This window comes from Cajanus cajan, chromosome 3, assembly GCF_000230855.2.
Source record: "Cajanus cajan strain Asha chromosome 3, NIPB_CcT2T_4, whole genome shotgun sequence".
In the NCBI taxonomy this organism is placed as follows: domain Eukaryota; kingdom Viridiplantae; phylum Streptophyta; class Magnoliopsida; order Fabales; family Fabaceae; genus Cajanus; species Cajanus cajan.
The window spans coordinates 11,558,751-11,583,754 of NC_138519.1; the positions used below are offsets into that span (position 1 = coordinate 11,558,751).

General features: G+C 34.0%; 1 protein-coding gene across 1 annotated transcript; it reads right to left on the reverse strand.

The window, feature by feature from the left end:
* Positions 1–15,016: 15,016 nt before the first annotated feature.
* LOC145956050 (uncharacterized) lies at positions 15,017–19,369 on the reverse strand. Its single transcript, XM_083071607.1, has 3 exons — positions 17,401–19,369; positions 16,349–16,428; positions 15,017–16,171 (listed from the first exon to the last, which is right to left on the reverse strand). Exons 1-3 carry the CDS (start codon positions 19,367–19,369, stop codon positions 15,017–15,019), a joined length of 3,204 nt encoding a protein of 1,067 aa, XP_082927733.1.
* Positions 19,370–25,004: the final 5,635 nt, after the last annotated feature.

The window sequence follows — 25,004 nt, forward strand, 5'->3', positions numbered from 1 at the left end:
TGTTGGGTTGTCTAGTAAAGGAGCTAGGTTGGTTCCATTTTCCACCCACTACAAGAATGTTTCAATTTAGAGTCGGCCAAAAGGCGACTTTAAATCATAAAAGCCGACGTAATGTTGTCGGTTATTCGTCGGTTTTTGGCCGACGCTAAATAAGTCGACACAATTTTTTTTGTGTCGGCTAAGCCGTCACTAACAAATTTATTTATTTTAATTTTTTATTGTCGGTTAAGCCGACACTATGTTGACACAAATTTTAATTTATTTTTTTCTTTATCTTCTTTTTCTCGCTTATCATTTATTCGTTTGTAGTTTTAACATTCCTGGGACTCGATCCGTGAACCTTGAGGTCTTAAGTGAATTTGATAACCAAGTGTACCAGAACACATTATGCGTATATAACACTATAAAAATTATTTTTATCTCTCTGAAAGCACGTATATTATTTAAATATAGTGTCGGCTTTTCCGACACTAACTTAATTTAAATTTAAATTAAATTAGTGTCGGAAAAGCCGACGCTATATTTAAAGAATAGCGTCGGCTTTTTTGACGTTAAACTTAAAATAAATTTAAATTAAATATTTTAAGTTTAGCGTCGGAAAAGCCAACGCTATTCTTTAAATATAGCTTCGAATTTTTCGACGCTAAACTTAAAATATTTAATTTAAATTTATTTTAAGTTTAGCGTCGAAAAAGCTGACGCTACATCTTAAAATAGCGTCGGCTTTTCCGACACTATTTGCGTCAGCTATTAGCCGACGTTTATTTTCCGCCGCTTATTCACCATTTTCTTGTAGTGACCACTTCCCACAAACTTTGAGCTCTAAGATACGTTCTCATCTTTGTAGCCCACAAATCATAATTTTCTCCAACAAATACTGGAGGTAGAGGTAAGGAATTGCTACTAGAAGCCATTGGTTGAAGGTTTTTTGAGTGAGTTTCTTGTTGGTTTTCTCTCACACACAGAAACTCTATTTTTCATATTTTTTTCTTTCTCCCTCATAGACCCTAAAAGATCAATGAAGCTCTTGATACCATGATGAAAAAGAAATACGGAATGATAGGAAGAGTGGAGAGCAAAACAAAGCAAGAGAAGTTCTTAGTGGGCATTTTGTTTTGCATTCACGTTTTTTTTCATACCAACAAGCTACAAATACAACAACTTTTGATATTACGAGCTTACTATTCAAAAATGCATGTATTGTTGACTTAGTTGTACTACCCACTTTTACCTATTGCATATTTACCAAAAACATACTCTAAATCACCTACTTTTCACCTAAAACAGATTGTTGTCAAAGAAGTATAGTACAACAGATTTTGTACTCAAAAAATCAAAAAAATTCTCAAAGTCTAACAGTTGGCTTAAAGGAGGTGATATTTCTTTTAATTCATTTAACATTATAATTGTAGACTAGCACATAAAAGTTTGTTAATAAATTTGCAATTTTGCATAGGCCAAAAGGTCTCTCAATCATTAAAGTATGTGTATGTTTTATAAGTTGTTATTTCTTCTCTTATTTTATCGATGTGAGACTTGTTTGTATCCCAACAATCTTCTCCTCAAACAAGGGACCTAACCTTTCATGCAGCGGAATCCAGGTTGTCAACGAATCTAACCTATGGTTCTAATACCATTGATGAGGTTATTTTATAGTATTTGTTTGAGGGATATTTTATAAAGGTTATTTCATAAGGTTATTTCACACACAACTCCATAATAATGAGATATTGTCCGCTTTGAGCCTAAGTCCTCACAGTCTTGCTTTAGGTCATCACCCAAAAGGTCTCTCAATCATTGGAGTATGTGTGTACTTTATAAATTGTTATTTTGTTCTCTTATTTTATCGATGTGAGACTTGTTTGTATCCCAACAGATGCTGACATCATTGTATTTTTTTGTGTCTATCAATCTTTACAAATGAGGTGTCTTCTAAACAAGTCTTCACTTCAAGTCTTTTGAACCAAGTCTTCAAGACAAGTCTTCTAAGAAAAATTGTTCCAATTTAAGGTGTCTGATCGGCAGCTTGGGATAGTCATTCAATTGTTTGGGATAGACATTATCAATTGTACTAATGAACAATCCTTGTTACATTCTTAATTTCCTTTAAGATTTTCATAAGGATGTCTTATGAATCTTTTATTTTGTTCAAGGAATCATCATGTCATGTATAGCCTTATGATAAGTCTAATTTTCTTTTGCTGAAACACTTGAATAAATTTACTAACACACACATGGGTACTCTTCTATTTTATATTTGAGACTAAAAATTTGTCATTATGAAAATCAAGCTAAGATAGGATTCAACAGACATTTTTTATTTTATAATGAGAGTGAAAGACTAACATATTAAAAAATGATTTTTAAATTAAAAAAAAACAAAGAAGATTCCAAATAAATTAAAGAGGCTTAAAAAATGAAAGAGAAAAAATTAAGAACTTATAAATTATAAGTTAGATCAATTAATTTGTGAAAATAAACTACATAAATTCCTAAAATAAGTTTATGTATCACATAAATTTATTTTAATCAAATTATTGTATAAGTTGGTCAAAAGAATTTCTAAGTAAAATACACTCTATATTGATTTTAGAGTTTTTAGTTCATCTTTTGAGCTCTTCTCTTAACATCTAAAATCACAAGGATAGGAAGAAACCAAATTCAAGAACATGTAGAACATATAAAATTGAATTAAACAATTTTATCATTAACAAGAGGGTGAAATTTTAAAGGCAATCATTAATCTCGTAGGAATAATACCCTAATCTCTAGAAATAAGAAAGTACTCACTCACAGTGAGCTTACAATCCCTAATCATAAAATTTATCATAAAACTACTCACCCAAAGGTATTAAAAAATGGTAGGATACTCTCTGTATGGCTACAACTTTTGTTGTACCTTTAGGATCTTCTTTTACCTTTCCCTCATCGATCTCCTACTTTTGCTCTTGATTTAGGTAACATCTACTGCTATGACTTAATTAACTATATTTTTTTTTTCTTTTAGAAACTACATATATCCTCCATGTGAGACAACTCTACTTGAGTTGTGTCGAACTATAATTATAAATAACAAATTCTCTTTTTAGCATTTAACATTTAAACATAATTATATATAGAGAGATAGATATATGTCTTGAACTCAAAATCATTCGTTAAGGTAAAACAACCACATCTCATTTGATCAATATGTTTGGTGGTTAATTAACTTGATTTACATTATTTACAAGTAATGAAAACATTATTTTTAAAAAAATGTTTAATTAATAACAATTTATGTAAACTTTTGAGTAGGTTTCAGTTGTTAATTCAATTAAAACTTAGATTATGTTTTTTTAAGAAAAAGCCTAGATTATGCTACGAAACAAACAAATTAATACTTCTACTAATTTTTGTGAGCAAACACTCAAGGGATGTGTAAAAAACGACTATTAGATTATAAAAACTAAATAGTTTTGAGGGAAAATTGTAAATTCTAATTTTTTAATACTATTAATTATAAAAATAAAATAAAATAACTAAAAAGATTTTTTAAAATTCATGATTCTCACATAATAAATGAATAATGTGTATCTTTCTTCATGGTGAGAATCCCCTTAAACCTTAGAGTATTTTGATCTTGAGGGAAAAGAAAATTCAAAATCTTACTTCCTTTAACTCTTTCTGCTACTCTCTCTATCTTCCGTGATGGTAGGATTTGAGAAAATGCATTTCTATCGAGGTAATGGTTATAATTTGAGAGAATACATTTCTATTAGGGAAGAACCTTGTTCACGTAAATGAGAATTTATAACCCCTTGAAATTTTTATTCTTATCAAATAATAACTATTCTTAAAAATTGTTATATCGTCCTTAATTATTTAATTAATTATTTATTTATTAGTCTCTTTATATATCACATGTCTCTCACATAAGACATAATTATCTTACAAAAACAACTATATCAAGCCAAGCCATTTTATAAAATGATTTGGTTAACTAATTTTTTCTAAAGTGGTTTAGTTTAACTTAATTCTTTGAAAAAAAAAATTGAACTATATATAAGTATAAAATAGATAACTGAACCAAAAAAAAAAAAAAACTAAAATGATTCATTTTATATAAAAAAAATGATTTGGTTAATTAAACCATTTTTATAAGATGGATTTGTTGGACTTAATTATTTAAAAATTTTGAACCATGCGCCTTACAATCAAATATTTTTTGAAAATAATATAATTAGTGATTATTAATTATGTGAGAAATTTTGGAGTGAATACAATATTTTAGATTAAATATTGTTTTATATGATTTCAAATGCACATTTTACCAGGAACAACTTCGAAGCAGAAGTATACCATAATCACTGACCATACATTGTAAATTAGAATTTTACCCTAAATTTGTCGCAAGTAGATTAATAAGACAATCACACACACTTATCCTTATAAATATAGATTTTTCACCTAAATGGCTAAGCATTTTTCTTACCACTTGGTTAATGTTTTCCCTTATGCCAAATTGGAAAAAATTCAAATGAATCACTCCCAATAGTTTCGAAAGACCGGCTAAACTTTATCAAGGTTCTTGGAGGAAAGATGTCAATCTCTTTAAACCTTTTTCATTCCATTGGATCCATTTCACACATATATGAACTCAAAATCCCTAAAACAACTTATTTTCTAACCTATCTCTTTTTCTCTCATATGGGCAAAAGGCCCTCACAACCAAGGGAATCCGTTTTTCTTCTCAAACCTCCATTGAAGCCTTACAACCTAAGTTCTTTAGTTCTCTAACTCTCTTGTGAAAATATACAGCATCTTATGAATTTTTTACATAAATAATATTTAAAAAAAATTACAAAAGTAACATCTGTACAACTTTATTTATTCAACTAAAGCAAATCACTATTCATGTTCAGAATTCGGTTCCCCGGGAACCGAATTCTGAGCTTCAATATTTTTTTTTTGTTCTCAGAATTTGGTTCCCAGGAAAGCGAATTCTGAGTTGTTTTATTTTATTTTTTTTTGGGTTTGTGGCCCATTTTGGGCAAATGCTGGAAGTAGAACAGCCCATTTCGACAGCAGAACGGGCCGTTCTGCTTAAACACACAGAGTCTTTTTCCTTAACTCTAGAAGGGCCCGTTCTTAGCCCGTTTTTATTTCAGAAAAAAGACTCTGTGTGTTTAAGCAAAACGGCCCGTTCTGCTTCCGGAACGAGCCGTTCCACTTCCAGCAGTTGCCCAAAATGGGCCACAAACCCGGAAAAAAAAATTAAAATAACTCAGAATTCGGTTCCCCGGAAACCGAATTTTGAGAACAAAAAAAAATATATTGAAGCTCAGAATTCGGTTCCCAGGGAACCGAATTCTGAGCATGAACAGTAATTAGTTCTAGTTGAGTAAATAAAGTTGCACAAATGTTACTTTTGTAATCTTTTTAAAAAAAATATTATTTATGTAAAAATTTTGCATCTTATTGGTTCAACTTCTCAATTCTCTTTATCTCCACTACCAAAGTGAGCTTCTTTTTTTTTTCTCCTTTTCTTTGTGGTGATGCACAAAATCATTCTATCAAACACTCCATCTCATTTCCTTTTTTCTCTTCCTTTCCCCGGTTCCAAATGGAAGCTTTGTTGGTGGGTTTGGAGTTTTGGACACCTGGATTGAAGAAACTTTGGAAAAGGACACAAATTCAAGCTTTGGGCAAGAAAAGCTTTAAGAGTATCTGCAATGCGTTGCTTATAAGCAACCTCCTGTGCCACATCAGCTTTGGTCCACTTTATGTGTTGCTTAAATTTTAGCAAAATTGCTTGTAGAAGCAATTTTGCTAAAATTTAAGCAACTCATAAAGTGGGACAGAGCTGATGTAGCACAAGAGTTGTTTATAAGTAACCCCCATTGCAGATGCTCTAAGACAAGTCTAGGAGACTTGTGGGCGTTTTGTGTTGATATTATGTTTCAAAATGATTGGTGAACTCTTTTATAGAGTTTGACCTCCTTAAATATTGTTCAATATTGTTCTCGGTAAAAAATTGTTTATTAGAAATGAACTGTCAAAAAACAGTTATTAGATATGAATGAAGGGGCTTAGGAAAAAGTTGGGATTAAAAAGAAGCTAATCTTGATTAGTTTTTAGACTTTAATTAAAAATTGGGTTTTTTTTACAGCAATTAAAAATTGGGTTAATCAAGGGAAAAGTGTAATTTGTGAAAATCAATGATTGAAACAATTAATTTTATTAAAATAAATTTAAGTAATGAACTTTAATTTAGTCTTTCAAATTAATATATCAATCAAATTGATTCTTATATTTTAGGAAAAATAAATATAGATTTAGTTTTCAAAATTGATATGGTAGGAGCCCAAGTACACAAGCAGCCCAATAACTATACAGATCGAGCCAATTGGCATTCAGGGTTCCAAATGCAATTATAAGGTTTATGATATATACACCTCCTTTTTTCTATAAGTACACCTCCTTTTTTTAAAAAATAATTAAATTTTTAAATATTCTTAATTTTTTATTTTTTAATTTTTTAATTTTACATTCACAACATTTAATTTATTACTTTTTTTTCACACATCTTCCCTCTTTTTTTCAATTTTTACATGCATCTCCTTACCTTTCTTTCACCACTTTACCCTACCTATTTTGGTAACATGTAAAAATTGAAAGAGAAAAAAAAAAGTGTGTGAAAAAGAAAAAGAAAATAGCAAATTGAAAGTTGGATGTATAAAATTAAAAAAAAATTTAAAAAAAAAACTACAATACTTTATAATTTTTTGAAAAAAATAAAAAAAGTGTACTTATATATAAAAATATAAAATAAAAAAAAAAAAAGGTATATATATCATGAGCCCAATTATAAAACACCAGCTTGGTTAAGAGACTAGTACTAAGGCCCGTTTGTTCCTTGTAATAAGATTCCTTTTGTTTAAATCTGGATAGTCCCTTTTAAAGGGCTAGGATCATCTCAATACCGTTACTGTTTTCTCTTTCAATTCTCAATTTCTCACTTTGTAAACTATCCAAAACATGAACCAAATTTCTCATATCTTATTCAGTAAAAATCTCCGTTCTCTTTTTTTTTTTCTTTTATCACGACACCACCACTAAATTAGTTGTTAAAAACTTAGTATTATAAAATAATGTATATTTACCATCTGTTTCAATAAACTTCTGTAAAAGTACTTTAAAGAGAGAAAAATATAAATGATAATTGAAATAAATTTTTTATAAATTAAAACTAATTTATGAATGAGTTAAAAATTAAAATATTGGAGTAATCAACAAGAAAGAGTTTCTATAAATTAGATTTTGTATAAGTTAATTTTAGTTTATAAAAAAATTATCTCTTTTTTTTATTTTTCTCTCTTAAAAGTATTTATGAAGAAGTTTATATGAATATATCATTAATCTCAAACTTTTAATAACATGAGTTACTACAAATAGAATCTCTCTCATGAAACTTCTTCAAAAATATTACAAATTCATTTACCTATAAACTAATTTTATATTATAAAGAAGCATATATAATTTTCCTTTCATATTTTTTTTCTTTTCAAAATAGCTTATGAACATGTAATTTATATCCAAACACACTAAAGATTAACGGTTAAAATCGTCAATTGTTAAGGTTATGTTGTTTTTTTTTTTTTTCTTTTGTTGTTATTATACCATGGAATGAGTTTGCAAATAATAATATTGTAAAAGAGTTGGGAAATCTTAGAATGAAAAAGAGGGAATAAAAAAATGTGCATAATTTGATAGCGTGATTATTGGTTATATTATTTAATTGTGGTGGATGGTGATAGTGTGGGGAAGGAATGAAAAGAAGGTACGTGTAGGTGGTAGCAATGGCAATGGCATGGTATATTATTATCAACAGTTACACACCTTTCTGATTCTCCGCGTTCAACTTTTTTTATTTTTTTTTATTTTTGTTTCTTTGGTCCCTCCAAATTCCTGTTGCCACCGCCACGCCACCCAACACAATTTTCCACTGCAGCGCTGGCGCATCACACTGGATATGCGCCCCACGCATTCCCATTACATAAAAAAAAAAAAAAAAAAAAAAAAAAAAAAAAGGTTAATTTCATAATTATTGTATCTAGTTTGCATATAAAATAAAAATTTTGAAAAATAAAGACTCTTTTAAAATGTATAATGGTATTCTAATGTTATAGATAAAAAAATATTTTTTAAAATTTTACGGTGTCAAAAGTATATTTAAACTTATTTTTCAATAAAAATTCATAATTATATTGACTAGGACAATTACAATCAATATATATTCTCTTTTTTTATCCATAAAAGAAATTATAAAACGCAATGAATATCAAATTTAGCTTATCTGGCTTCTACTCCAACTCCTTTTCTTCAAATCATTAAACTAATCCTATTTATCTAATTGATATATGCTCTAAATTATACTCTCTATATGTAAATAATTTTCTTTTTATTTTTAATTCATAAAAATATATAACCATATTTATAAACACATAAATAGTTAAAAATGTTCACATAATATTACGAACTAAAATCATAATTTCATATTTTAGAGGCATAAAAAAAATTACAAGGATAAAAATCAAAATTTCATATTTTACAAAAAGTAAAAAACATATTTAAATTATAATTTTAACATTATGAAAGATATATTTTATAAAGTTATTATTAAAAATAGATAAATTCAACATATTTTCAGTATTTCTATTTTCTAACTAGAAAATATTTTCTATGAAAACATGTTCAAAATAAGGGCCAAAATTTAAAGAAGAAAAAAAAAGATAGTTTTCAATATCTTTTAATAAAGTTAAAATACAGCGGAATAAATTATAATTATAAAATATATTTTTTCTTTTTTTTTGAATCTCGTTATTCCATCATTTTTTTATTAGTGGCAGGAAATGGTTATGACATAGTTTTATTGGGGACTACATCGCTATTATTACTATGACTACTACTATTATTATCAACATGTGACAATAATTAATAACAGTAGTATTATATCTTATGTCATTATTACCACTATTATTATCACCATCATCATTATAGTCACTAATCATGTGAGCACCACTTTTATCAATATCGCTATTGTTACAATCACTATCATTGTCATTAATGTTATAGGCGATAGTAATGGTAGTGGTAGTGTCGAAAACAATGATGATACTCTCTCCATTTTTTATTCATAGTCGTTTAAGATTTTGTACGGGACTTAAGAAAATGATTGAAATTTTAGTTTTCAAAAATATTTATTACTTAATTTTCTATTCTACCCTCTTCTTTACGGTGGAATTTGTTTTATGGATTCTTTTTACTTGAACTAGCACGAAAAACGTTTCAATTTACATATGTGATGTTTCTGAGTTTTAGTCTACGAGAAGAGGAGTAGTAGGAAGATTTAGTAATTACTTGTTCTTAAAGATTCTTCAATAATTAACAAGCAATAATTCCCATACATATAAATGCTAAGATGAACAGAATGAATAATTGAGATACTTGCAATACAAATCATGGTTCAACTTGCATAAAGTTCCAGAGTTACAATATCAAAGTAATATAACTACGTGATTAAAAGAAATAACTAAGAGAACTAATGTTAATTCTACTCCTATAAAGCAAAAGACAAGTGGCCGAGAGTTAATCATACCCAAAAACGATCTTGTGCACGAAAGCCATATGTGTGTAGGCAGAGAGTGCTTCAGAAGTTAATTCAAGTATGAGTTTTTTCGACCTCCGTGAAGGTACGTAGCTTCTGTATTTATAGAGCCAATCAAGAACGGTTAATTTCATGCATGTACGCCACTAGGGGATAACCGCTATCCACTATGCTTGTTACGTGACTCTAAATTGTAACTTCCCATAACCGTTTGTCTCACGCTTCAACTTTACTCGATTCGACCCTTAATAACCACCTTAGTGTGCCTTAACTGTTAAGATCCCTTCAATAACAACTCTACAATTTTGAGTTACTATTACATTCCCGAGTTGCTATCGAGACCGCGTTATAGCTTAACCCCTTAATGAACAACAGATAAATTTTCGAGCACTCTTTTGTTCAAATTAATTCTATTCGAACACATTCCCATGTGAACAATTAAGGCTCTCAATTTAATCTTGGTAGGTGTTTAACCTTTAGCTTTTGTTTCGAGTAATTTTCACACCCTTTTTCGAGTCACATGATTTTCGGGTAAGCCTAACAAATGTTCCCCTAGGAATTTGGTTTCGATGAGCATATTGGGAGAACTAAATTCCTATCAAGGTTGTTCTTCGATACTTCCTCGATTTGTTTCTTGATGTTAACTTTTCTTGATGTTAACTAATCATTCCTTCGATGAAAACCTATTCTTGTCATCACTTAAGGTACTAACCATTTGGATGTGACATTGATGGCTCTGACGGCGCATACTTTCGTTTTTCCATAAATTTGTCTTCTGATATGAAACGTTTTGGCGGTTGTTTTGGAAATTCAATTTAAATTTTAAATAACCTTGCCCAACCCGTTTCAACTTAGGCCCATTTACCTCGTTTAAGACCTTTTTTCACCCTAGGGTTAAATCATTTTCACCATTCTCTTCCTTCGCGCTCAAGTTTCTCTACTCTGTTCTCTGGTTTGTTTCTCAATCTCCTTCTCCGGTGAACCTCATTCCTCCATCCTTCAAGTTCTTGTCTTTGTTTCCAAATGGCCTCTTCTGCTGCATCTTCCTCTGCTGTCGTGGCTTCTACTACTGCTCCTATTACCACCTTTGCATCAACTTTTTCCCTGACCACAGCAACGTCTCCTATCTTGACCACTGCCGCAGTGACCCCTTTTACCACGACGACTACACCCGTAACCGCCATGGCCACTGCAACCACTACTCAGGACACTCCTCTGCTAATGACTAACGCTCAAGTCTGCAAAGTCAAAGAAGGTGATGACACTTTCGTTCCAATCCCAAGCATAGAGGAGGCCAGCTTGAAGATATATCAGTCTCAGGTACTTCTCCCTTTCTCCCTAGAGAATGGTTCTATTCATGCTTTTCTTGGCCCTTTCGCTGGTCAAAACAAGAAGAAGTTTAGTAATACCCTTTTACCTGAAGACTCCACCACTCTACCTTTCATTTATTCACCAAAGATAGACCTGAACCTTTTTGGGGATACTACCAAAATTTTTAGAGCGTTTCCTCCTGTTAAAGAGAGACATTCGTCTTGGCTAACCCGTGTAGAGGCTTCTATGTCCTCTGAATGGAAAGAAATAGGTATTTTTGAGTTCATCCAACTAGCCAAGTTTGACCTCCATCTTTTCGACCCCCAGATGCTCCTTTCTGCTATCTTTTTCTGGAATAGAGAAACTCGGGCTTCCGAGTTCCCTTGTGGTTTTGTCTGCCCTACTTTGCTCGATATTGCTGCTATAACAGGATTAATGCCTCTCGGTGAAAGATTTCATCCTGATGTGTTTGAAGAAGAAATTTCGATCAAGGATGTTTCGATTACTTGGGATAAAAAGACCTATTTAGCTTTTATCACTGCGCATATGGGCCCTTCTGATACGCCTATTTCCCCTTCAGAACATATTGCTTTTCTCATGTATTGGTTATCAGCGTGTGTCTTCTGCACGCCTTCGCTCCAAGTCCCAAAATATTATTATAATTTAGCCCAAGCTCTTCATTCGAAAAAGAAGATATGTTTAAGCAAACCTCTCTTGGCTTCCTTGTACACTTGTCTTGATGAAGCTTCCGAGAGTCTTTCTCGAGAATTTGGGCCTCGAAATCTCTCTGACCCATTATGGCTACTTCAACTGTGGCGTAACGCGATATTAGAGAAGAAACTTCGTCTGCCTTCAACTCCAATTCCTATCTGTGAACTCGAAGGAGCTCGTTTGACAACCCTCACCCCTCGCAAACGTCTGGTTGATAATTGAGAAATATATTAGAGCCATTCTTAGCTTTACCGATTTCACCGAGGACTTAGCTCCTTTCATTCGACCGAACTTAATAGGTCCAACCTGGCTTCGTCAAAATAATCAGGTTGGAAACATCAGTCCTTCTTCGACTGACATTTGGTTTGGGTTCTTGTCCTGGGATGTCATTATCTCAGGTATGAGACAGAAAGATGTTAGGCTTTACCCTTACCAGCCTCAGATATTCGCTCGACAATTTGGGCTTTGTCAAATGAAGCCTCTTCCTCTTCGTCGCAAGGAAAGCATTGATGCAGAAGTTGCTTACTCTCCTAGTAGCGAAGGAAAAAGGCAGGGTGTCGACGAAGGGAATTATGAAGAAGTCCTCAATTTCATCCTTCGACCTGACAAAGAGCTCAAGCTTACACCCTCCACCTTTTCTCCTTCATTTTTGGTTTCACAATGCTACCTTCGATGGTGGTGTTATTATGTTGTAGATAAACTCATCAATTTTGATGGCTTTTTGAAGAAGCTGATTAATTCTCCTCTCTCTTGTTCGCAGGGTCCAAAACAATCAGGTATTTTCAAGAATCAAACTATAATTTATCAATTCGAGCAATTTTTTAAAGTTTGTTATCGACCCGACAATGTGCATCGAACCATCTTTGACGCTTCTGTCTCCTTATCGAAAATGGTACAAAGGAACATCCGCTCGAAAAGGGTAATAAACCCTCGAGGTAAAACCGTTTTCGAAAAATTTTGTCCAAAACACATACCTCCTCTTCCAAATGCTCTTTTTGGTTTAGTTAAGCATTTATCTCACCCTCCATGGGTGAAAACACTCGACCCGTTTTACCTCGAGCGCAAGGAGATTCCCGTAAAAAATCGAGTTACCTATGCGAGATGTTCCGTGTATGATTTTCCTCGAGGCAAATGGTGGCCACTATGTTGGGTCAATAACGTTAACCCTCCTCCTGGTAAACAACTTTAGCCAAACCCTTAACTAAAAATTCGATTTTGTACTTGTCTCATCTTTTCCCTCGAATTTCGCAGATGTCATTCCTCAACGTGTTCCACAACATGTTGAGCAAACTCCTAACTGGGAAAGTGATGATGATGCCCAAAAACCATCATTGAAGGGTCGGAAAAGAAAGATCGCTTCTGAAAAAGCCACTCTTCGTTCTAAGGTACAGTTTTTTACTCACCATCTCTTTGAGCCTTTTCGATTAATTCTCTTCATTCATTTTATCTTTTCCCACTTTCCGTATTTTAGAATATCGAAATTCCTAAGAAACAAAAAGTGGATTCAAGCAGTACCAAGACAGTAAAAGAGCTCTTTTACTTTAAATTTTCTTATCCCTTTAAATCCTACTCATATCTTGTTTCCTTACTTTTAGGTTTCGACCACGAAGAAGCAGGATAAAGGAAATGGAAAGTTGGTAGTTTCTCTTACTAAAAAAACTCAGAAACCTCCTACTGGGAAGCTTCTTCAAGATGCTATGAAATCAGTACCCAAGGTATTCAGACCAATAATTTGTTTCCGACTGGATTTTTGTTAAATCTTTCTAACACTGTTTACTCATCAGGGTATTGATATCATTGATGTTGATTCTTCTCGAGACATATCGAGAGATATTCCTCCTGTCACTAAGGCGTCCCAACAGGTTTACTCATGTCCTTTCCTATTTCAACATCTGGCTCGAGGTCTGTTCAATAACACCAAATGTTTATGATCTTCTCTTTTGTTTATAGTTGGTCACGTCTCAGTTGAATGTTACCGAGATGGCTTCGATAATGGCCTCCATCCAAATTCCTCCTCAAATCAAAGAGGATAAGGTTCCCCAGTCGGAACCTTTAGTCAACGCAGAGACCTTGCACGACTCTGTTCAAGGTGATCCCTCTTTCGAGATACAACCTCCCTTAAGTCCGAACAAGGGTATATTTCTTTCAACTTTACAACTTTATCCTGATTTTTAATGAAACCTTCTGATGTACTTTATTTTTGTACAGGTTCGACTGAATCGCCTCGACCATTCACAACTTCCCCTTCGACCCAAGGCGGGGTTACTTCTTCTGTCCAAGGTCTTTCGTCAATTCCTTCTCCGGACCTGGACTTGATGAGCTTTTTCGACGACGAAGATGAAGATATCAATAGTATCTTCGAGGTCTTGGATAATTGGACAAGTGGTCCTTCTGGGTCAGAGAAGGAGAAAGAGAAAACCGTCGAGCACGTCTCTGAGGTTCCTTCATATCAACCTTTGCTTGATTCTTTTCGAACAAAGGCATATGTTGATGATCTTGATCAGGCCTTCCTTATTCCTGAGTTCAAGACAGAGGTTGAACAAATGATGGACGATCTTTTATCCTACTCGAGCCTTCCTCCTGAGGTCCATTCCGAGTTGCAAGAGTTTGTCAAACCTTTTAGCCCCGCATGGGACCTTCGATCTCAATGGTCTACTTCCTTTCAAGAGGTAACCCATGTCGAGGTTGAAAGCGAAGAAGACCGTGCTAAACTCGAAAAGCTCCGAACTGACTTGCTTATGATCAAAGACTCAACGGCGGAAATGGTGTCTTCTCTGCAAAAATTACAACAAGAAGAGAAGGATATAGAAACCACCATCAAGTCTCTCCAACATGAGTTAGAGAAGGCTCGCTCGAAGAAAGATGCTATTAAGGTTCAAAGTCAAGAGATCAAGCAGCGTCAAACGGGTCTCAAAGAGGAAGGCAAGGTCATATCTTCTCGACTTGCGAAGACCTTAGAGCAGAAGAAGCATTTGGAAGCTCAATGTTCCTCTCGAAGGAAACGTTTAGACGAGGCTTACAAGGCTTTCAACGCTTTTAAATCGAAATTTTGTAATAATTAGATTTTCTCTTCTGTTCTTCGATTCCTTTTCATTTATCTTTGGCTTATATCAGAACTATTCTTTGACTTGTGTCGAACAATTAATATTCTACCCTCTTATGAAAATATTTCAAGTATTTCCCATTCATTACTTTCGTCACATTTGAATTTATTTCTTTAATGACGTATGCATTTTTAGAATATGCTTGTTCGACTATGAAGGGGCCTTCCCAATTATAAGACCATTTACCTAGATATCGAGATTTTTGATCCATGGGAAGAATTACTTTTAACACCAAGTCCCCAATTCAAAATCGTTGTGTTTTAACCCTCTTGTTGTACGATTTCTCGACTCTTTCCTTTTGTCGAACAATATTTTGCAACGCAATTAACCTTTCCTCCTCTAAAGAAATCAACTCATCATACATTAGATTCCAATAATCATCAGTAGGTAATTCATTCTGTTTCTGTATATGAATTGATTGTAAGTTAATATCAACAGGAAGGATAGCTTCATGCCCATACACTAACTTATATGGAGTAGTTTTTGTAGCATCTCTCGGAGAATTTCTATAAGCCCATAGTATTTGAACAAGAGTTTTATGCCAACTTCGTGGCCTGCTTGATACATGCTTTTTGATTAATCCGATCACCACTCTGTTTGCAGCCTCGACTTGACCATTTGCTTGCGCATAATATGGTGTTGAAGTTATCAACTTAATCCCTCTCGATTCTGTATATTGAGCGACTTTTCGACCTGTGAAAATCGTACCTTGATCAGTTGTAATTGTTTGAGGAATCCCAAACCTTGTAATAATGTGATCTTCGATGAAATTAATTATGTCATTTTGCTCAACATCTTTTAAAGGAATAGCTTCAACCCATTTTGTAAAGTAATCTATGGCAACCAAAATATATTTGTGATTTTTCGAAGAAGGTGGGTATATTTGTCCGATTAAATCCATTGCCCAACCCTGAAATGGCCAAGGTTTGATGATCGAATGCAACTCACTTGCTGGTACCTTTTGTATTGGTCCATGTTTTTGACACTCCTCACAACTTTTTGCGAATTCGATACAATCTTTAATCATAGTTGGCCAATATAAGCCTTTCCTTGACAAAACCCATTTCATCTTCTTTCCAGCTTGATGTGCTCCACAAATGCCTTCATAAATTTCTGTCATTGCTATATAACCTTCATGGTCTCCCAGACATTTGAACAAAACTCCGTCGAAGCCTCTTTTGTACAATTCATCGTTTAGTAAGAGATAATTGAGAGCTTGGAGTTTAATCTTCCTTTCGACCTTTATATTAGGATTTCGCAAGTATTCGATCAATTCGCTCCTCCAATCTTGTTGACTTGCTGAACCTATACTTAGAATTTCTCGATGGTCTAACACTTCACTTTCTGTATGAATCAGATATTCGAGACACTCTTTACTGATTTTATATCCAGAGGCTATCTGAGCCAACTCATTTGCAATAAGATTTCAGTCTCAAGGAATGTGTTGTAACTCTACTTCACCAAACGTGTCAAGTAACTGCACAGCTCGAGTCTTGAATTCAACTAATTTTTCATTTAAACACTTATACTCTCGAGTTAATTGTTTGATGACCAGTTGTGAATCTCCTCGAATTACCACATTTTTAGCGCCCAATTCTTTAAGAATCTCGAGTCCAGTAATGAGTGCTTGGTATTCAGTTTCATTATTCGAGTATCCTGTATTTGTTTTGAATGATAACTTAGTCGGAATTCCTTGAGGAGAAATGATTAACAAACCTATCCCGGTGCCTAAGTCATGTTTAGAACCATCAAAAAATAATTCCCAAGGTTTAATGGCTAAGTAATTAATTTTTTCAGTTTCTTTCGAGTGATTTGCAAGAAAATCTGCAATTACTTGACCTTCGGTTGCTTTTAATGGCTCGAAAGTTAATGAGTATTCAGTTAATGCAAGTGCCCATTTACCAACTCGAGAATGTAACACAGGTTTACACAACATATATTTTATCACATTACTTCGACAAAATATTACAACATCACGAGTCCTAATATAGTACTTCAACTTTGTACAAGCAACATAAAGACTTAAACATAATTTCTCTAAAAGGGTATATCTAGTTTCTGCTCCTACTAACATTCGACTTAAATAATAAATTGCTCTTTCGATGCCATTATCATCATCTTGCGCCAGCATGCCCGCAATAGTTGAATCACTAGCTGAAATATACAACTTCAGTTGCTTCCCTTCAGAGAGTGGTGCAAGCACTGGAGGATGAGCCAGGTAAATTTTAATTTCCTCGAACGCTTTCTGGTGTTCTTCATTCCATCAAAATTCTTGCTCCTTTTTTAAACGCAACAAAGGAGAGAACACTTTAGTTTTACCAGATAAATTCGAGATAAATCTTCTAAAAAAATTTACTTTACCTAAAAGAGATTGAAGTTCCTTCTTGTTCGATGGAGGTTTAGTCTCCATGATAGCTTTCGTCTTATTTCGATTAACTTCAATTCCTTTCTGGTGTATAACAAACCCCAGAAACTCTCCTGCTGAAACACCAAAAGCACATTTTAGTGGATTCATTTTCAAACCATGTCTTCTCATTCTTTCAAAAGATAATTTTAAATGGCTTAGGTAGTCCTCCTTTTGTTTCGACCCAACAATTATATCATCAATGTATACTTGTATAAACTTACCAATTAGATCATGGAATATTAAATTCATTGCCCTCTGGTAAGTGGCACCTGCGTTTTTTAATCCAAATGGCATCATCACCCATTCATAAACGCCAAACGCACCTGGACATCGAAAAGCAGTTTTCGATATATCATTAGCTGCAATGAAAATTTGGTTATATCCTGAATAACCATCAAGTAAAGACATAATTTCATTACCTGCAACAGCATCTATCATGGTTTCAGCAATGGGCATAGGATACTCATCTTTGGGAGTTGCCATGTTGAGATCTCGAAAGTCAATGCATACTCTGAGTTTCTCGTTTTTCTTTATAACCGGTACTACGTTCGAGATCCACTCAGGATATCTTGAAGTTCTGATGAACTTCGCTTTTAATAATCTCTCAATTTCTCCCTTGATTTTCTCGAGTATTTCAGGAGCAAATCTTCGAGGAGTTTGCTTCACGGGTTTCTTTCCTGGGATCATGGGTAGCCTATGCTCTACCAACTCTCGATCTAATCCTGGCATTTCATCATAATCCCATGCAAAGCAATCTTTGTATTCATGCAAAACTCGAATTATTTCCTCCTTTAACTTCCCTTGCAAGAACTTGTTGATATAAGTTACTTTTCTATTTTCGACAGTTCCCAGATTGATTTCTTCAAGCGGATCTTGGGATTCTAACTTATGTTCTTCATTGGTTGCCCTCTCGAATCCCAGGGGCGAATCATCGAAAATACAGTCTAATTTGGGTTCTAGCTCTTGCTCTTTGCATTTTGTGGTTGTTTCGACCTCCTGGTCTTTTTCTATTTTTTCTTTTTCTGTTTGTCTCGAGGAAACTCGGTCCTCTCGGTTTTCCTCTATTTTTTCTTTTCCTTTGTTTTTTTCAACTTCGGGATCTATATTTGTTTTTTGTTTTTCTTCTTTTTTCAACTCGAAGTCTACCTTTGTTTTCTGTTTTTCTTCGGCCACGATGGCCGAACTGTCTTTGCTATCTTCAAAATATTGTTCTTCGGCCATGTTGGCCGTTTGATCGGCCACATAGGCCGATATTCGAGCTAAAAAGCTCGAGTAAGGATCTTTATCCTTCATTCTTCTGGTGACAAATCCCTTTTTCACATCCCAGCAAAAGGTTTTCTTGATTCCTTCCTCTTCATCCATCACCCCAGAATTGTAAGCATCGAAAGGCTTGGTCTTCGCAAAGGCTGTTAGTTGCTGATCAGCAAAATACATCCCAACCTCATACGTTTTCTGATCTGCCTCGAGGACCTCTAACCCTTCATCATCATTCCAGAAGAAAATCTTCTGATGCACTATCGAAGGAACGACCCCTACTCCATGGATCCACTCTCGACCTAACAGAACATTGAAGTTTGCCTTAGAAGGCGTCACTATAAACATAGTAGTCCTCTTCACACTCCCAATCTGCACATCGAGCAGAATCATACCTTCAGGGTTTGAAGACTTGACTGCATAATCAGAAATCATTATATTGTGAGGTTTCAGATCAGTCAAAGATTTTCCAAACCTCTTCAACATGGTTTTGGGCAGGATGTTCACAGCTGCACCCCCATCGACCAAGACCTTGTTCACTTCTTGCCCTTCGATCATCAAGGTCAGCAAGAGGGGCTTAAGGTGCCCTTTCATTTCCTCCATGGGAGAATCGAACACAGCAGAATTGAACTTGGGGACAACCCTCGAGATCTGATTCACCCATATAACCTTAGACTCATAATTAAGGTCCTCAAAATAATCCTCTCGATGGATATCCTCTTGTTCATTCACGGCCTCCATGGCCCCAGCATACTCAGTTGGCAAAATGGAAACTATCCCACAAATGTCTTCTAGAGAGTCCTCGAACCCACTCTCGAAACAGTCTGTGATCATGTCTTCATCATCCTCTAGGAACTTTTGAGATGATTCCCCTTTTTGAGGTACAGGAATCGAGAAACGGTTTCCCTTAACACCTTCAAAGGTAGCTTTTCTCATCCTTTGCTGTCTCCTCCACTCAGTCTTAGTCAGGTGGTTGAAAGGTTGTCGAAAACCACGCCCATATCCTCCAGTATTAATCACTCGATTAGGCCCTGCTATCGAATTCGGCGTCTTCCCAGGCACTCCTTACATCGGGCGAGCAACATGACTCATGACCTGTTTTCCTCGACCCATGCCTCCCATCATTGGCCTAGGTGGTGCGTTCCATTTTCCCACAGGCACATTTGCATTCGGCACATAAGTATTGCCGAATCTCGAGGAATTATACATCTCCATCTTTCCCACTGGAGCATTGTATTGAGGCATGTGAACTTGCCTCATGGTCAATCCTGCTTTCGACCCTTCATACATTCTAGCCCTTTCACGCAGCTTCTCAGCTTTGTAGTTTTTCATCATTTCTGACTCCTCGAAAGCTTTAGCCGCAGCCCTGTCAAAGACGGCACTACATCGAGGGCACAACATAACTTCTTTGTCCGCTTCTTTCTTCTTAGATAAAAACTCGACCAAACTATCTCCTTCCTTTGGGTAGATAGGTTCCTGTTCCTTAGCGAAATCCTCCATTAACTCCTCGAGTTTCTCATCAGAGATAGGTTCGATGTTTTCATCCTCTTCCACAGCGACATCCACCATGTTAACTCCCATAGAAACTGGTTCGACATATCCAATATGAGCAGCGAATGGGTCTGTGTCAACTTTCATGTCTTTTTCCTCGAAGGCAAGACGACCATCAGTAATCGCCTTTTCGATCAAATCCCTGAAACGCACACAATTATTAGTCCAGTGGCCATACATATTATGATATTTGCAGAACTTCTTTCCTTTTCTTTGGTCGAATGGTGGAATCTTGTGATTTTCTGGAAGTATAATTTGTTTATCTTTTAATAAGATGTCAAATATTTTTTCTGCTCTAGTTATGTCAAAACTGTATTTCTTAGTCGAATTCCCTTCCACATTACCCCCTGGTTTTAGCATTTGACATTGATACGTAGGTCCAGGACGTAATTCTACTAAGTTAATCTCGAACTCTTCACTCGAAACCTCACAGTTAGAATCCTCGCTAAGATCAGAATTTTCTAGATACGCTACCTTCTCCTTTCGAACAAATTTGTCAAATTTTCTTAACCTTTCTTTTTCTAACTTAATTTGTTCGATCCTTCTTACCTTTTCAGCAAGCTGGGCCATATCCCTCAATTGTTCATTTACTAATTTCTTGCGTATCGAAAAATCTAGCCCTGTTGCTGCAATTCTAACTAATTCATGTTCAGGTATATTAGTATAGCATCGAGACTTCAATTGCCTGAACCTATTTAAATAGTCATCTAAAGTTTCATTATTTTGCCTTTTAATGTTCATTAGATCGACTATACTAACTTTCGTTTCCTCTCTAAAGAAATGTTCATGGAAGCTACCCTCTAACTGTACCCAAGTATGTATCGAATTAGGAGGTAAGGTGGTAAACCACGTAAAAGCATGCTTGGTCAAGGAACTAGGGAAATACTTCATTTTCAAATATTCGTTATTTGCTAAATCCCCACATTCGACCCCGTACCTAGCTATATGTTCGACTGTTGATTCAGTCAATTCTCCTGCGAATTTCGAGAACTTTGGTACTTTTACTCCTCGGGGTAGTTCTACCTGAGTTATATAATCCGGGAAGGCTGACACAAAGTAAAGACGCTCGTTTCGACCAACATCGAATCCGTGCCTATTCAGTATTCTTTCTACCATTTCGTCTAAGTTATCATTGGGATTCCTATTAGGTCGAACTACGTTCTGATGAAAATTTCCATGCCCCCCAGGGTTTTCCATTTCGTTTAGGTTTGCACTCATTGCTCTCGAAGGAGGTTCATTACCTAACCTGTCCCCTATTTTGTTTATCAACTCGTACAGAGGAGTCATAATATTGTGCATTTGAGTTGACAACAAATTGACCATGTCATGATTACTATGATCCATTTGTTGTCGAAGGGCCATCATGGCTTGATTACTAATACCCGTAGGTACATAACTGCCTTGTCGAATTAAAGAACCTTCCTGACTTGTTCCTATATGCTGGTACGGATCTTGCATAACAAAACCCATGCCATTCGGCCCAGGATTATATCCCTGTGGGGATACATGCATTTGTGAATTGGGTCCTATTAACGGTATTGGCATTTCGACATGCACAGGTTGGGTATTTTGCCAATTTTGTGGCATACCCCAGGGATACTCCCTAGTGACATTCGCTAGTTCCTGAGTAACATTTGTTTGCCTAGCTGTGTTTTCGAGTAACACAGGGGACGAAGACGTTGCCCCCCTGGTCACATTAGTCACATTATCAGGATTAGAATTTGCTTGTTCTACATCTACGTGATTATTATTGTTAGTACCTGTTTCTCTATTAGACGTAGACATTGTTCTTCCACTCCTAAGTCTCATGCAACACGCATACCCAAAACTAGTCCAATTATGTTTGATTTAAACGGTCCCACTAGGCGTGCCAATTTGTTTACGGTGGAATTTGTTTTATGGATTCTTTTTAATTGAACTAGCACGAAAAACGTTTCAATTTACATATGTGATGTTTCTGAGTTTTAGTCTACGAGAAGAGGAGTAGTAGGAAGATTTAGTAATTACTTGTTCTTAAAGATTCTTCAATAATTAACAAGCAATAATTCTCATACATATAAATGCTAAGATGAACAGAATGAATAATTGAGATACTTGCAATACAAATCATGGTTCAACTTGCATAATGTTCCAGAGTTACAATATCAAAGTAATATAACTACGTGATTAAAAGAAATAACTAAGAGAACTAATGCTAATTCTACTCCTATAAAGCAAAAGACAAGTGGCCGAGAGTTAATCATACCCAAAAACGATCTTGTGCACGAAAGCCATATGTGTGTAGGCAGAGAGTGCTTCAGAAGTTAATTCAAGTATGAGTTTTTCCGACCTCCGTGAAGGTACGTAGCTTCTGTATTTATAGAGCCAATCAAGAACGGTTAATTTCATGCATGTACGCCACTAGGGGATAACCGCTATCCATTATGCTTGTTACGTGACTCTAAATTGTAACTTCCCATAACCGTTTGTCTCACGCTTCAACTTTACTCGATTCGACCCTTAATAACCACCTTAGTGTGTCTTAACTGTTAAGATCCCTTCAATAACAACTCTACAATTTCGAGTTACTATTACATTCCCGAGTTGCTATCGAGACCGCGTTATAGCTTAACCCCTTAATAAACAACAGATAAATTTTCGAGCACTCCTTTGTTCAAATTAATTCTATTCGAACACATTCCCATGTGAACAAATAAGGCTCTCAATTTAATCTTGGTAGGTGTTTAACCTTTAGCTTTTGTTTCGAGTAATTTTCACACCCTTTTTCGAGTCACATGATTTTCGGGTAAGCCTAACACCTCTATTTTTTTATAGTATTTCATTAGAAACATATTATCCTTTTAAATGTAACATTAACTTTACATAAGTGGTTTGAGAAAAAATAGATAGACATTAGAAATAAATAGACATATTGTCCAATAAACATACATTAATTATCAAGGATAAAAAAGATAAAAAAAAAAAAAAGTCATTGATTTTAGTAAAATGACAATGAAAAAAAATGACAAATTTTAAAAAAACGACTATGAATAAAAAACGGAAGAAATAACATCTTTGTTACCACCATTAATACTATGATTTTTGTCATCACCATTGTCACCATCATCATAATGGTGATAACAATAGGGACAACATTGATAATTGTAACAACAATAATAATGATGATGATAGTTCTAGATAATAATAATAATAATAATAATAATAATAATAATATATTCATATTTCAAGTATATATAATTGAAGTTTAATTCTAATCATTATAAAAGTAATTATATTTTCATTTTAAAAAAACAGAAAATAAATTCTCAAAAATATACATATTTTTTAATTTCATAAATTTCAAATTGAAAACTATTTTCTAAAAGTAGAAAATATTTTCTTAAACCAAAATTCTCAAAATTATTCTTATTTTTACATATTTATATTTTTAAGAATATTTACGTTATTTTAATTTTTTATTTGATATAATTATATAAGAAAAGAAAACTTGTATATTTCATTTTAATAAACAAATCACAAGTGAAAAGGTATGATGATACAATTCTCATGAACAAAAATAAAGCAGACATTTGTTTCAAGGTAAGAATGTTATATTCAGGAATATTATTATTGTAAATGTGTTTGGTTAACATTGTTAATTTTATAAAAGAAAATATTTTTTATTTAATTAAAAAATAAATGAAAATAAAATAAAATAATTAGTAAAAAGAGGTAATTGTTAAAAAAGTAACTTTCATTCTCACGAAAAATATAAGATACTCATCATTCATCATAGAAATAAAAAATATGTTAAATATAAAAATTTTACATTCTCGAAATATATTGAGAAATATATTTATATAATCTTCTAATAAATAGAAGAATAAATATTTAGAGTTTTAATTTGTTAGAATAGAAAAAGATTAGTTGAAAAAATGCATAAATTGATGAGGGCGGGGAGTATGGTGAGAGACGTGTGAGAGTGGGAAGGAAGGAAGACGGCACGCGTCTCAGTGGATTGGATGAAAGAATGTGTGAGACCCACTACCTTTCTCAAAGCCCTAACTTTTACGGGTCAATTATGGGGTGACATGGTAGACGTAATCTCTCTATCTCACTGTTTCTTCTCTTCACAGAGACAGAGAGGGCACAACCATCGAGGAACGTTCCAAATTCCCAAATGTCAAAGTACAGTACTACAAAGAGCTGTAAAGTACTACCAAATTGCCATAACTATCCCCCAGGATTTCTTTTCCCTTTCTTTTGATATTGTCGGAGAAAATAAATCATTGTTTCTTTTCTTATTGTAAAACAAATCTAATTAAAACATGGAATATGAAACAGATTTCATGCGCAGATGAAACGGCTTATATAGCCATATTCTTTTTTTTTTTTTTTTCCCGGAGTGTCTACGGATAGACGTTGGAGGCACTTCAAAAGGTAGGATAGCTAGGATAGCTAGTTCCAAGATTCAACGCGGCTGCATACACAAGGCAGGATTCGAACCCCTGACCTTACTTAAACGTGGATTAACTCTTACCGTTGAACCACACACTTGAAGTTCTTATATAGCCATATTCTAAGTAAATATTTTATGAATAACACAAGATAATAAAAATTACACTTTTTTAAACAAAATATAAAATTTTTGAAATTGTCACATATGTTTATTTGGTTGATGTAATATATATATATATATATATATATATATATATACTTAAAAATATTTTAAATCCTATTACTAATTCTCTTATTTTATTTATATGATATATCGGATATAATTTGCAATACTAAGTTCTTGCTATCTTGTTGGGTTTTTTGGTGAAAAATCAAGTGAAGTTTCTGAGTTTTTTTCTCCTCTTCTTAAGCACACAAGCTCTTTGGAGAGAGTTTGCTACTCAAAGCTTGGCGCGAGAACTTCAAACCTTGGAGGATTACAATTGTGGTGTGATGATCCATTAGTTGATGTGTATACATATGATGTGTTGTTGATTGGTGTGTTCATATACATTGGATGAATATATTCTTGTATGATATGTCT

Excerpts from the sequence above, each read along its gene's own strand:
- LOC145956050 (XM_083071607.1), bottom strand. The coding sequence starts at position 19,369 with ATGAGAAAAGCTACCTTTGAAGGTGTTAAGGGAAACCGTTTCTCGATT. Across the intron at positions 16,429-17,400 it reads AATATTCCATGATCTAATTG|GATACTCGAATAATGAAACT; the intron begins GTAAGTTTATAC and ends AAACAAATACAG. Across the intron at positions 16,172-16,348 it reads AATTGGGCGCTAAAAATGTG|ATAGCCTCTGGATATAAAAT; the intron begins GTAATTCGAGGA and ends GAGTTGGCTCAG.